Source organism: Amphiura filiformis, chromosome 10 (genome assembly GCF_039555335.1).
Source record: "Amphiura filiformis chromosome 10, Afil_fr2py, whole genome shotgun sequence".
In the NCBI taxonomy this organism is placed as follows: Eukaryota; Metazoa; Echinodermata; class Ophiuroidea; order Amphilepidida; family Amphiuridae; genus Amphiura; species Amphiura filiformis.
The window spans coordinates 33,946,104-33,960,442 of NC_092637.1; the positions used below are offsets into that span (position 1 = coordinate 33,946,104).

General features: G+C 39.8%; 1 protein-coding gene across 1 annotated transcript in view; it reads left to right on the top strand.

Moving 5' to 3' along the window:
• LOC140162771 (rho GTPase-activating protein 19-like) overlaps positions 1–14,339 on the top strand; it is a 36,166-nt gene that overhangs the window by 16,850 nt on the left and 4,977 nt on the right. The window contains exons 5-11 of the mRNA XM_072186064.1: positions 1,923–2,173; positions 2,894–2,986; positions 3,461–3,562; positions 4,190–4,357; positions 7,389–7,505; positions 11,242–11,310; positions 12,581–13,018. Coding sequence (XP_072042165.1) covers positions 1,923–2,173; positions 2,894–2,986; positions 3,461–3,562; positions 4,190–4,357; positions 7,389–7,505; positions 11,242–11,310; positions 12,581–13,018 — 1,238 coding nt within the window. The remainder of the gene's footprint in view (positions 1–1,922; positions 2,174–2,893; positions 2,987–3,460; positions 3,563–4,189; positions 4,358–7,388; positions 7,506–11,241; positions 11,311–12,580; positions 13,019–14,339) is intronic.

Below are 14,339 nucleotides of genomic sequence, written 5' to 3' on the forward strand. Positions count from 1 at the left end.
GCCCTTATCAGGGAACGTGCGGCGGAGGGAGGCTTTTCATCAGAAGCTGCTTCTCTCATCGCCAGGGGTAGACGAGAGTCTACCCTCCGTACGTATAGTCAGCGCCTGGCTCCCTACTACGGATGGTGCGATGAGAGAAATACATCGTCCCACTAGAGCCCCTGTGCCTCTAGTGGCAGATTTTCTGACAGAAAAGTTCAGGGCAGGACTTCAGCAGGCAACGATAGCCAACTACAAGTCAGCCATTTTCTCGATTCATCGGGGATGTGAAGACGGGTCGACTATCAATTCAGATGGGTCCCTAAGTCTTCTTCTCGACGGTATGTTCAACGAGCGCCCGCCGAAAGGAAGGTGGTCCCTCCATGGGACCTCAACACAGTCTTGGAGTATATCAAGGGTCCCCCTTTTGAGCCCCCGTCAAAAGCGACCCTTAAATACGTCCTCTTAAGGCGGCCTTTCTTCTGGTGTTGGCTTCGAGACGGCGCTGCTCGGAGTTGCACGCAGTCTCAAGTCAGCCTCCGTGTTTACTAACAACGGAGCGACGCTGTTTCTTCGCCCGGATTTCCTTGCAAAAATGAGCGAAGTACATTCCGACACTCGCCCTCTTCCTACCCAGTATTGGGCAGGGTTCGTCAATAGCCGAAGACAGGTTGTGGTGCCCGGTGAGGGCGCTACAGCACTACCTTGGCCGAACACAAACCTTAAGAGGGGCTCATGACCGCTTATTTATCACCCACGCAGAACCGCACGGTCCAGCCGCTAAACAGACTCTGGCACGGTGGCTGGTCCAGGTGTTGGTGGACTCGGGGCAAAAGACGCCGCCCCAAGGCCCACTCAACCAGATCTATCTCATCTTCGTGGGCCTACCATAGGGGGTCCCCATTGAAGAGATTTGTCAGGCTGTGTCCTGGAAGAACCCGTCGTCCTTTTCCACGGTTTACTACAAAAACGTAAACCAACGACCAGGCGATAAGTTCACCAGGGCTGTTCTATGGAGATAACATGGTGGTTGGGTATCAGGTGTTTTATGGACAATCAGAATTCCAACATGGTAAGAACCAGTGTTTCTATTCTTAACCACTGCACTTTCAGTTCAGGGTTTTTGTCTGTTCACGTAGTCTTTCTGTTTCCGGCCGTGAGGGGGGGAAATAGTTTGACCTCGCGATTACCATGCTACCCACTCTCCTGATCCTTATCAGATGCTGGCCAATCTTGTACCTCCATCCGTCGGTTACTTGCTAGATCGATCTTTCAGATGTTGATGCAAGAAGTATCTTAATCAACATCGAACGGTAAGATCGACCGGTGTACTGAGTCTAGTCCCAAACAAAAATGTTTGGTAGACTCATAACCGGTGCGATCTTACCTTTCCGATGTTGATTATCCCGGCCCCCGCCGCCCCCCTACAAGTTTGGCCGAGTAGGGGCTGCCCAAGTCGGATAAGGGATGATTATCGTGTGTGACGTCACCGAATGGGTGAGTCCACTCGGGGATCGGGGTTTTTGTTATTTATTCATTTATGTGGGACAAAATGACTATTGGTTTTTTCCGCATCTCGGGATCGATGCAAGAAGTATCTTAATCAACATCGGAAAGGTAAGATCGCACCGGTTATGAGTCTACCAAACATTTTTGTTTGGGACTAATTTCTTTTATTTTCAGTCCGAATTTACACGTTCCCCCCAATTTTCAGTGTTTTGTCTTCAGGCTTACTTATATTGTACATCTCTGCTGTTCCATCATAGAAAGAGTCCACATGGAAGTTATTGTCAAAAGTACTATAATTTCACGGCTTGGCGCTCCTATTTAGGGCTCATCCGGGACACTGAAAAGATTATTAACGGCTTAGAGGTACTATTTACCGATGGTACTTGGAAGTACTGAAGTAACATTTCTTTCTGTTTATTCTTCACTCACCACAGACCTAACATACAGACTAGATGGACTTTCAAATCTACGACCCGATGAACTTCAGCGTCTGAAGGCCAAGAGACTCGTTGACCACATCAAAGCACTGACATACCTGTTCCTGATGCTACCATCAACAAACTTCAAGTTACTCAAAGAACTGCTGGAGTTACTTCAGGACGTTGCAAGGCAGCAAGACGTCAACAAGATGACGGCGTATAATCTTGGTGTTATGTTTGCGCCGCATTTACTGTGGCCAAGATATGTAAGTGAACCAAGGAAATTAAACTGTGAGAGCTCGGATTCTGTAAAAGTTCTATCTTGATTGGTTTATTAAGTAGATTATGTCATGTAATTAACCAATCAATGGCTCTGTAACTTAGGGTATATGCCCAATGCATAATGCTATGGTAAATCTGCCATATTGGATGCATACCAGAATAGTGTAACTCGAGCATTTTTTCAGAGACTTATAGTTCGCCTCAAGTTCAGTAGTGACGTACGTGCATATTTCGCTCACCTCGTATCAAATTGCACACGTATAGTTAAACGTGCTGTGTGTACATGCATGTGTACAGGGGCGGTTTGTCAGCACGCTTGTGGCGCAACCGCGAAAAAGCATTGATGTCACTACCGAACTTGAGGTGAACCATTATAGTGATCTATTGACTGGAATTCATACCTTCTTAGATAGCGAGAACTAATCAGAGCAAATGTTAGAAAAATGCCATAAGGTGGCTTTATTAGCTACGGTGCCATGCATAGAATTCCTTGAAAATTATATAAATTTCAAAAAGGCTTTTGACTTTAAAACTTGGCCAGTAAGGTTTTCTAATCAATACACACATCCTGCATCATTTTCAAGGAATCCTGTGCATGACACTGTAGTCGATAAAGTCACCTTAAAAACAAAATTCCACTCCCCTGTTTGATTAATCTGAAACATCTTGAGCAGATAGATTTTCCCAATTTTTGCTTTCTGCAGTTAACAACAGAAGAACTGAAGGACCAGGATTTCATACATAAATTGAACTGTGGGATGGAGTTCATGATCACACATTGTGAGAGGATATTTAAGGTATGTATGGTTTGTGTAATTGGTTACTCAGGTGATTATATCGATATCATGTAATGTACCAATCAGGGGCTCTGTAAGAAAAGCAGTAGGGCCCATGCATGGGGTTAAGTCATGTGAAAGGATATTTAATGTGACCAGGGATGCATAAATTTTATCTATTAGCAGCAAATTGTGGGATAGGCTTTTACGACGGGGAGTTCATAACAATTAGTAAGTTTTTAGCGGGTTCGTCGTTGGACAAGTTTGGAACTGAAAGCCCTTTTTAGGAGTTGCTCTGACTTCTTCAGGACAAAGTACCTAGCAAGGAAACATGTAGGCTACCCCTTGTCTACTGATGGCTCTTGATTGGAGCGGGAACCCTTTGTATTAGAATTGGGTAGATTAAGACTGGGTCAGTGATGAAGGCATCTAGATCTCTATCGTTACACCTGTAATTCTCAATTTCTTGGTTATATTTTGATGTCCATTTATTAGGTTCCGGCGGCCATGCTTCATAAGTGTGAGGTATACGTCAGACATGATGGTTCATTACCAGATGAAGAGGACGAAGAAGAGTTGATGAACCAAACGGCGAGGGTACGTCAAGGTTTTATTGCAAAATGATCTGATAAAATACTTTTAATAGTAATACATGAAGGTCCGGTTTCTCAAAGCTTGGCTAGTGGTCAGGCTTCCTAAGATAACAGGATAGCCCTACCCAATGTGGACCCATTTTATTGATTTATCTTTGATAGATGATGTATGATGTGAAATTGTAAGCTTTAGCATGATGGCTTAGGAAACCTAACCACGGCACTAGCCATGCTTCGAGAAACCGGCCCAAAGAGTTCATTTGAAGATATTGGCAAATCTGTACCTCCCAACCTCTGTCTTATTCTCTAAGGTGCTTACATTGTGAAATTACAAATAATGTGCCAATTTGTGGATTATAATGTGTTATTTCAGTTGAAATCTATACATACTCTGCCCATGGAACTGCCTTAACCCTCCACATAGATTTCAAATGGATTCACCCATTCAGGTAAACCCATTTGAAATTCACACTCCCTGTGTATGAGATTGATTTTTCCATAGGGGGTGTATGGATTTCAACTGGAATAGCCCAAATTTTTTGGCTTAAATACAAAATAAATGAAAATATACATTTAGTCAAAATAAATTCTATGGATATCTGTTAAATTTCTATTTGCAATAATATTACAGGATCAGTACGATGGCGGGCGTAGATCCACCGATATGATAAGCGCCCCACAAAAGGCTGGTATAGAGCTTAAAAGAGAGGTTACCAGCACAGAGGAGGCATTAGCCAAACTGTATGCTGATGTCCAGTCAATGCCAGAGAGCTCCAAGAAGAGGAAACTCATGAAACAGGTTGGTATTGATGAGAGATACAGGGTGTCCCAAAGATGTCATAGCACTGGAAGTATTTGCAATTTGGTACATCCTGTATGTTCTTTATGTATGTATTCTTAAAATATCACTTACATGGTGGTCTGAATAGGTTTTGAAATAACTGGTACACTACAAGATTCCTATTAGGGCCATCTACACAGGTTCACTGTTGTCAAGGTACTTGACGGGTACACACTGAGTATCTACACAGTACCAATGCTGCTACTGCACAGGACCCACCAGCAGTGGTACTGGTACTCCCCTGTAATGCACAGTATACCAATACTGTGTAGGGGACCGCAATAGGAATCTTGCCGTGTACGTACAGAGTAGTGTAGTAACAGTGGCTTAGTGTACATTTGTGAGCACAATCACATGACCATTTCATATTGTGTTTTTATATAAATTTGTGAGGAGCAAAGTGCTTAGAAGAGCTGTCATATAGACACATCCCTATATACATGGTGGCAGTTTAGCTGGGTTAGGCATATCTCAAGAACCACTGAACCTATACCAGGCATGGTTATACTCATTTTAATGCATTTTTCATGCTGATTCCAAATATGGTCATGAAAATTTACAATTTTGAAATTTTTGAATAAAAAAAAATGATACTTGTCGTCAGCAGTCAACATCCGTGCAGAAGTCTGGAAAAAGCTGTGGCTGGGGAAAGCTGAGGGATTCCCAGCCAAGCTGCCACCATGTATTTAGGTACAAGCCCTTTGGAAACAAATTAATACAAATACCTTTGATGTTACATGTTCACATTGAGAATGCCCTCTGTCATTTCATACAAGGCAAAATATAATACAGGATGTGTATATTGCAGACAACAAAATCTTTTCAAAACCCAACTCGCAAAACTTGTGTTGTTTTATACCTGTGATGAGCAATACAGATTTTGGTATTATTTGCTTTGAAACCAAAATTAATGCAAAAAAATCAACTTCCTCCATGTTGATTTTTTATCTCAGACCAACAGGGCATATCAAATGTTAACCCCCTGGACACTACTGGTCATCTAACATCATTTCTGATTGGTTGATAACTTGAATGCTCATTTCAATTGCTAATTATGACTAGGCTTTAAACTATTTATGGTCAAACTTGCATTTGCAGATTATCTTATTAATACCCTCCTTGATTGGTTCAAAATTGGACACATCATTCATTTTGGCCAATCGGCAGGTAGTTCTCATGGGGTTAACACACATGTCCACTCATAAATAGTTTCAGAATCAATGCTCAGTTTTAGGTGAGATAGATCTGAAAACGTAGCTGTGATAGTAGTGTATTGGAAAAATATATAGTGCCCTTTTTGTACTGTAGAAAAATCATCAAACCCCGTCCTCTTCTTTTCATGTGTGTGTCAACTTTTGCTTTTCTATTTGGCTTCAAATCAATAAAGCAATCATACTGGAGAACTAGCCCCTTGAATATTACTATGTGCAGATATGCCACTTTTCAGGTTTTAGCCTGAATTCTGGTTGTTTGGGAGTCCAAATTCCCACGTTTTTATTTATTTTCAGCCCGTTCTGGGGCTTTTTGGCCTGCCTTCACATGCTTTTTCAGGTTTTTTGAGTGAAACTGAGTGGTATCTCTGTGCATAGTAAACATTCCATATCGTACCAAGTTCCCACCTCTTTTTCAATGGTTCAAATCAAGATAAAAGTTATCGTATTTCTCTGACAAAGCTGACAAAAAAAGTGAATTTGAAATATTTTCTTTATATTGTTGTCAATTCATTCCACTAGTACATTGCTGCCTAAATTTCTTGCTGTATTGGGCTGTTTCAGTTGATATCGTAGACTCCCTCTGGAAAATGTAACCTTACTCTCCAATCTCCCATACAGGGAGTGTGGATTTCAAATGGAATCATCCTTTCAGGTAATCCTATTTGAAATTCACACTCCCTGTGTTTTCAACTGGAAAAGCCCATTGTGAAATGTGTAATTTACCAATAACGCATTTCAAATTACCGTTAAAGCCATATTGTAACATTTACTGAGGTGGCCGCCCTCAGTGTTTTTCAAAATGCTGATTTCACGCAATTGTTTATAATTTGTCATGGAAAACATCAAACAACAAATCAAAGCGTCAGGTGCTGTAGTTGTGACAAAATCTGAGATTTTGAATAAAACGATGGAGTACATCATATAATCATTATGCTCAAAATATTAGTCAAATGCCCATAACACTGTACGTGGCGTGCGGAAAAGTCATAACACATCAAAAGGACCGAACTCTGTCATGATCAACAGAGTGACACACTAACGACGTATGCCCTGGTATTAAATAGCAATTTTCTCTCTTTTGCCTAACCTGTTCGGGTCAATATTAAAAGGGGACATTATCTGACAGAGAAAACTAACATTTTGTGGAAAAGTACAAATCTAGTTTTATGGCAATGTTCAGTGGCGGTGCCAGGAAATTTTTTTCGAGGGGCATTAGGGGGACAAAGTGAATTTCAGGGGGGTAAAATCAACAGATTTTGTGCAACAAGTGGAAATTTTTGTAATTTTGGGGTTTTTTTTCTTGGGGTAAACAGGGGGGCAAGAGTTCTGACTGGGGGGTATTTGACCCCCTATGCCTCCTGTGGCGGCACCACTGGCAATGTTACAATATGGTTTTAAACATACAGTCATGTACATTTGTTGTAGCCAAATATCTCACTGTTTGTTTTTTATCTATTTTGTCTGTACTTGCATTTTCACTCTCTACACTCCCAATAATTTCACCTTTATCCTTTCGCCTTTAACCTTTCACCTTTTAACCTCAATTCACTACTTTATCAATGTGTGTGCTGAATACTTTCTGAGAATGATGTTTTCTCCCTTTCCCTTCCTTCCCAATCAAAACAATGCTTGACTTTATTCAAAATTTCACCTTGCTCTATTCATTGTTAACCTTTCACCTTTTTTAACATCTTATCATCATCGTGTGCTTAACACTTCTCTGAGATTTGCCGTTTTTCTACATTTCCATTCCTTCCTGATTATTAACAATGCAGTTCACCAAAAATAGTTACCTGCCCGGAACGCCGACCCGCGTGAGGGAGGAGGCTCTGAAACAGAGCCGGCACAGATCTAGACACACCAGGAGTAAATCATTAGGGGAAGTAATGATTGTAAGTTGCCATAGAAACAACCTCCTAGGCTGTATGCAATGAAGTAATAACCACTCTTGATTGCATCTGGTCTGAGTAGTATCTCACAAATCACAGATTGCATAGAAAGAGACCTAAAAACTTGTTATTTTTAAACCTAGAAGCATAAATTTTAATTCTTTAAGGCGAGTCGAAGCCTTCAGGTCATTTTTCCCAGTTTTGGTTATTTTGCTTATGGTATTTTTTTGCAGAGTAATATAATGATCTTATAGGAAATGAGTAAAGGAAGTCATTGGTCACATTTATATTCCCATATGTACTGCAGTTATTGAGTTATGACAAATAATAGGTCAAAACAAAAATTTCACTATTTCCCCCTCCCAGTGAAAATCATGCACATGGAGGGATTAAACCTATATTACAATGAGCCTAGTCTGTGATTTGATAGGTATGATTCACTTCTGGAGGTAACAGTTAAGTTACAGGCCCTACTCCATACCTGTTCCCCAAAGCAGTTGGTTAGATAGCATGTTCTCCAACAACAGTAGAGTAGAAGTTTCCAATCAGTAGGTCATGACCCTAAATGGGATTGTGACCCCCAAATGAGGTCAAGAGTTCAAAATATGGGGTCGTGAGACTACCCATTAATGCAGAGCAACTGGACTATTCCATTTCAAATTCATAAACCCCTAAATGGAAGATTTGCTTTTAATCTTTTACACAACTCTCATGTATTTCAAATTTTGTATCCTGAATGGGGGACATTTGTTAAAGTCATGTCTTCCATAGGGGTATATGGTTTTCAACTGGAATAGCCCAATTGGCAGAGTATATAGGGTGTTATATACCTCATCTAAAGATTCCCGCCATCTGATTGGTTAAAAGAGCGGGCATAGTTTTGACTATGCCCGCAAAAGTAACTATTCCCCAGGCATAGTTCTGCATGTGCGTTGTTCCAAGCGTAAAATGAGATTACGCACGCGTTAATATTTTCGCGCTCTATAATTACGCGGTAATCGCAGATTGTAAGCTGTGCCGTTCGCATTGAAACTATTAATTTCTCTTCCCAAAATCGATGCTTTTAACCAAACAGATGACAAGAATCTTAAGATTTGGTATATAAAACAAATATTGATTGCTTTTTATTCGGGGCATGGTTAAAATTATAGGCCCGCGGTGACATCTAGAGTTGGGCGACTAAGTCGCCAATAGTCGTTAGTCGCGACTATTACTGATAGTCGCGACTACGACTATTGAAAAGCAAAAGTCGACTAATGCAAGTATATTTTTGTGTTAAAAAATTACTTTAAAAGTGCCAGTTATTCGCACCAAAACCAACCAAATACTAACATATAAACTGCGAAAAATGTGAAAAAATTTTAGTTGTTGTCTTACCAATAGTAACACTAACCAACAAGTAATCATAAAGTCCATAAATCATCATTAAATTGGTATTATTGACTTGTTGTCGAACTACTTTCCCACAAGATAAAAGCCGTCAAAAAACTCAAATTACTTAGAACTGTCGAACATCTCATTATGATTATAATTTATGCAGCGATAACAGGTGTAGCAGCGTCATAGCGTGCATGTACAGACCCAGGTTGGGTGTTTGTACCAACTACTGAAGGTATGAGATTATTTTAACTTTGGAAAGAAACAGCGAGAACTTCCGAGAAGTGTTTTCCAAACGGGTAAATTTAGGAAAATATTATTAGATTAGAAGTACTTTTCACGTAATTTCAAAAAGCTATGCTTATTGTGGTAACAGAATATTTAGAAAGCAACAGGAAAATAAACAAATTAGCTGACAAACAGTCGTAATGTGCAATGCCACCCTTGTAGCGACAAATGCAGTAGTCTAGATGAGGTCAGGTGACGTAGGTCGGAGGTGAAAGTTAATCGTACATGCACGATGCAACACGTTCATGAGCATACCATGGAAAATATGCACTGCCGTATGGCATGTTACATATTTTCATGCACAGCAAAACATGGAAACGAACGAAGATCGCTATTGGAATATTGAAGGTTTGAGAAATTATATGAAGTTTCTTGTGCTGTTGCTGGAAAGTGGCAAGTGAATTTAATTGAACAGAAAATTTAGGCCTATATTACAGCATTTTACAGTCAAATATTTGCATCGCAAACGTGCGATACAGTGAAGCAATTTGTATCGCAACAGTGCTGGTTTGTGTAGCAAACTGTGATGCGATGCCGGCAATCACAGGTCCTGTAATCATGCATTATAAATACTAAATTGCCACCAATCTTTCACCCGATTTTTCAGTCCAATTTTAACCACAGATAGTCGCGACTATAGTCGTAGTCGCGACTATTTGCTGTCGACTAGGAAAAAAGTGATAGTCGCCCAACTCTAGTGACATCACCTTGGGCCCAGAATTTTAACCATGCCCCTCATAGCAGTCAATATTTGTATAAGATATGTGGAACAATTGCCCAGAGTTATGAGTTGTTGGATTTCAAGAAATGGTGCTGCACTTCATTAGAGGTAAGGGACCCTGCACGTAGTGTATTTGTATGTTTATTATGATAGCACATTTAGCTATAATGTGTCTTGTCTCAGAGTTGAGAGTAACACCATCCTGATTTTAGCAGTTGCAAATTTGAATCGGTGCATTTACGTGGTTGCATTGCCAGCGTATGGACAAATCGCCCTTGGCGGGACTAGGTTAGCGTGCGTGATACAAATCTGCCACTGCAGAATCCACCACGGCGTTAACTGATAAATCTGGCCCGATTGTTAAAACACTATTCTCGCCAGGTGATCTCATCTACATACCTGTATAGAATTAAGGTAAGTGTGGGTGGAAATTTATGAACCTTTCATCACACTATACCTGCAACAAAGAGTCTAGTCTTGCAAGACCTTAGAAAAGTTGAGATCCCATTGAGACCCATGTCCAGTTTTAAAAGATCTTTTCAGTTTCTGCATGTCATGTAACAGGCTACCATACATACATGTATTTTGGTCTACATTAGTCATCGTCATGGCTCATTTACAGCTTTTTTGTATGACATAGAATTTTCATCAATTGCATCAATTCAGTTCAGATCACATTGCAATATGTATGTGTATAATACAAATAGTCTCATTCTTGGCATAGTCTTGCAGGGCTATGCATACGTCATTGCTGCTCCAGTAAGAACATATTATATTCACATTATCTATATAGTAAAAATTTCATGTGAATGAACACAGCTCCCAGCAGCTGTATGCGACTTCGATCACAACCGTATTTCACCATGATCACAAGTGAGTTGGATGCACTGCCAGTTACACACACACACGCAGGCGTTCATCACACAGTGTGCGCAGACAAGCATGCTGCTGTTGGAAGCTGTGTCCATTCAAATGAAATTTTTCTCTTGTTCACATATTCAAATTATTTATAAGAAAAGTTTCATGATTACTATATAAGGTGTGAACAAAACAAAAGCCAGGTTTAGAAGGCTGCACCTTTGGTACCGGTTTAACTATAGTAAGTCTATCGGTATGAGAAATTGTATCTTTTTCTTGTGTTACATGTTCAGTGTTTTGCACCAAGATACTATGCTATGCCTCATCAGACCTGTGCGCATCAATATAGTTGGCCAGTGCTTGAGACTGATCCCCCTGCTGCTCCAAACACACACTGCCCAAACTTAGTGCACAGGCTGATTGGCATATTGCATGCATCAATATGACACCTATTATCGCGTTTGATTTCTGGTTATACTGTGTTCATGTTTACAGAAAGTAGGGACTCCTTTTGCCAGCAAGAAGAAGCGCCCTGCTCCACCACCACCTGCTGATGAAACAGAGGTAAGCATTATTGATGGTCACAAATGAAGGTGGTACTACACCCCCTGATCAATTTTGTGACTAATTTTGCATTTTTCTCAAAAATATAACAACACACTGGTAATAAAGGTTATGTATATTATATGAGCAAGGAATCCAATTCACTGAAATTTCAGTGATTCAAAACAAGTGGTTCATTATATATATGTTAAGAAATGAGGTACATTCTAGCAGTACCTCTTTTTTTTATATCATTAATAACGTACCACTTGTCTTGAGTCACTGAAATTTCAGTGTAGTAACTGGATTCCTTGCCCCTATAATATACATAACTTTTGTTACCAGTGTGTTATTATTTTTGAGAAAAATGCAAAATGGTCACAAATTTATCAAGGGGTGTAGTACCACCTTAAAAATGTAGGCCTTTATGGGAATTTCAAATGTTTTTATTTACAAGCCATGCTTACAATGGTTTATTCCATTTAAAATCCACATTCCCCCAGTAGAAGATTTTGGAAATATCATCCACAGGGGGAGCATGAGTTTTGAATAGAATAGACAATTGGATAACATCGATTTGAAATACTTCAGTTGTGGAAGATATAGGTAAAATCATAAAACAGGGGGAGTAAGGATTTCAAAATGATTAACCCTGACCAATTGCAGTGTCCTGTGGAAGATATTTCCAAAATCTTCCACAGGGGGAGTGTGGATTTAAAATGGAAAAGTCCAAAGAGGAAACACTTAAGGGTTGGTTCTCAATGGTGTATTACTCCTCAGATTGCAAAAAATGGAAGAGCTGATTTATTTTTCAAGTAAAATGTTTAGAAAGGCCTGAACAAATGTAGAATATTGCTCTATTTTGTGACCTGCCCATGATATACAGTCTCGGACTTAAGATAAGCAAACTTAACAATTCACCTAAAAAGGTCTTCATATTAAAAAGATTATAATTGCTTCCCATTTCCTCAAAAGAGATCTCCAATATGATGGATTTCCCTGCATGGTATCATTCCACATGTACACAGTCAAGACGTATAGCATAATTATTATCAGGCCTGGAAAAAATGTGGGAAGCTCCATCCCCGGAAATTTGTAAGTTTGGAGGGAAATTAAGGTCCTTAAACAAAGAAATACATAAGAATTTGGTGGGAAATTTGTCTTTTTGTAGGGAAATTTGAATCATCTTCCAGGAAATTTTCATTTTATCCAGCCCTGATTATTATCACTATTGGTTATATACAGCCAGCACATTGTGACATTCTCCCCAACAATATTTATCTCCATATAGGTCAGCCGAACGCACAACACCAACAGAGAAATCCGCAACGAGTTCCGTACCCAGCTCCACCAATCACGTCATCATTACCGTAAACGAGCAAACTCGTGCGATGCTCTAGAAAGCCGTACGGAAACGCGAGACGTATCCCAACGCCGATCTTCACCCACAAAACCTGTGAGACCCGCTCCAAGGACTCCTGAGCCTAAAGCTTCACCCAGGCCTGTCCCAGCCCCTCGTGCAATAACGCCTAAATTAGCCACCGGTATAACACACAGAAATGAGGAGGGTAGGAGTGCAAATCCAAGTAATAGGCCTACTGTGACGCCCCGGCCTAGAAAGAGAAACAGCGATGGTCAGCCCATACCTAGTCCTAGGGATACAACGAATATAGTTGGGAGTGGAAACAGACCTGTGCCAAAGCCGAGAGTCGTCAACAATTTAGCAAAAGTGAGTCTTAATAATTGAGAGTAAAATAAACTTTGTTTCTGTAACACTTGGGTCCATATGCACAAAACAAGTTCGAACTATGGAGATTATTAGTCCTATGGAGAAGGAACTTTTGGTATTTACATACCTTATTCTATATTTTTGTAGATCCTGTTAAGTGTAAATTATACATGGAGCTTAATATTAGATGGCTGAATTTTAACTTTCGGACTGTGCTAGGAGTAAAGGTGGAAAAGAAAAGATCAAAGGGACCCCTCCCTATAACCTCCATAGTTAGACCAGGTCTTAATATAAACCTGGTCTATAACTTCTTTTGTGCATAATGGACCTTGGTATCATACTGAATACCTTACATGATGTGCTACATCATACCTCGCTATGAGTTTTAAAATATTGGACTCGACTTCGCCTCGGCCCAATATTTTAAAACTCATAGCTCGACTTAATAAATTTGTGTATTGGGTTCAAACCATCCAATTTTATATCACACTTCATTGGTGCGACGCAGTATAGTGCAATTATCATGCTGAATTGTTTTCATTCATTTCCAAGTTCTGCCGGCATGCACCCAAATATTCCAATTTTTCCCCATAACTGACCGCAATATTGCATGTGGTGGTATAGGAAGTCCTGGTTCTCTGGTTTTAATTCTGCAGACTAGTCTCATATCATACCCCCTCTGGAATGGGGCATAATGGCATTAGCCATTTTGAAGTATGGCGTACACAAAAGGAGGGCAGTTTTCAATCTGGGTAAAATCCAGCAAATTCAAAAGACTTGACCCACTTCGTGCAGCTCAAAGTGTGTCTTGAAAAGGATGATTAATTGTTAGACTAAAAATAAACAATTTTGTTTCCTGTAGGCAGCACCCATAATGTTGTTTTTTGGGAGCAACTTTAAAGCATTTCGGTTTTGAGAAATACAAGAAAAAAAAAGCAAAAAACGATGAACAAATTGTTAAAAGAATATTTTCTCATACAATCAATATGAAATCAATCTGCAATTTTTAATTTTGATATCTATCTTACTCTGCAATTGATTTGACAATAAATGTATAAAATTTGAGGCATATGTTACCGTGCATCCTGACTCTAAAAATAAAAAAGAATAAATGAGGGCTCAGCGCAACAATATCTTAACTCCAATTTTGGCAAAAATGAGATTTTGGTATGAAAATGTAGCTCTAGCAAAACGGTCCATTTGCAAGCCACAAAATCTTAACCGTGGTACATATTAAAACAGTACACAATTGAAAATCATGCTTACCATGGTAACCGAATGTGTCAGATCACTATAGGGTCTGTGTTCAGAGCAGCAACAT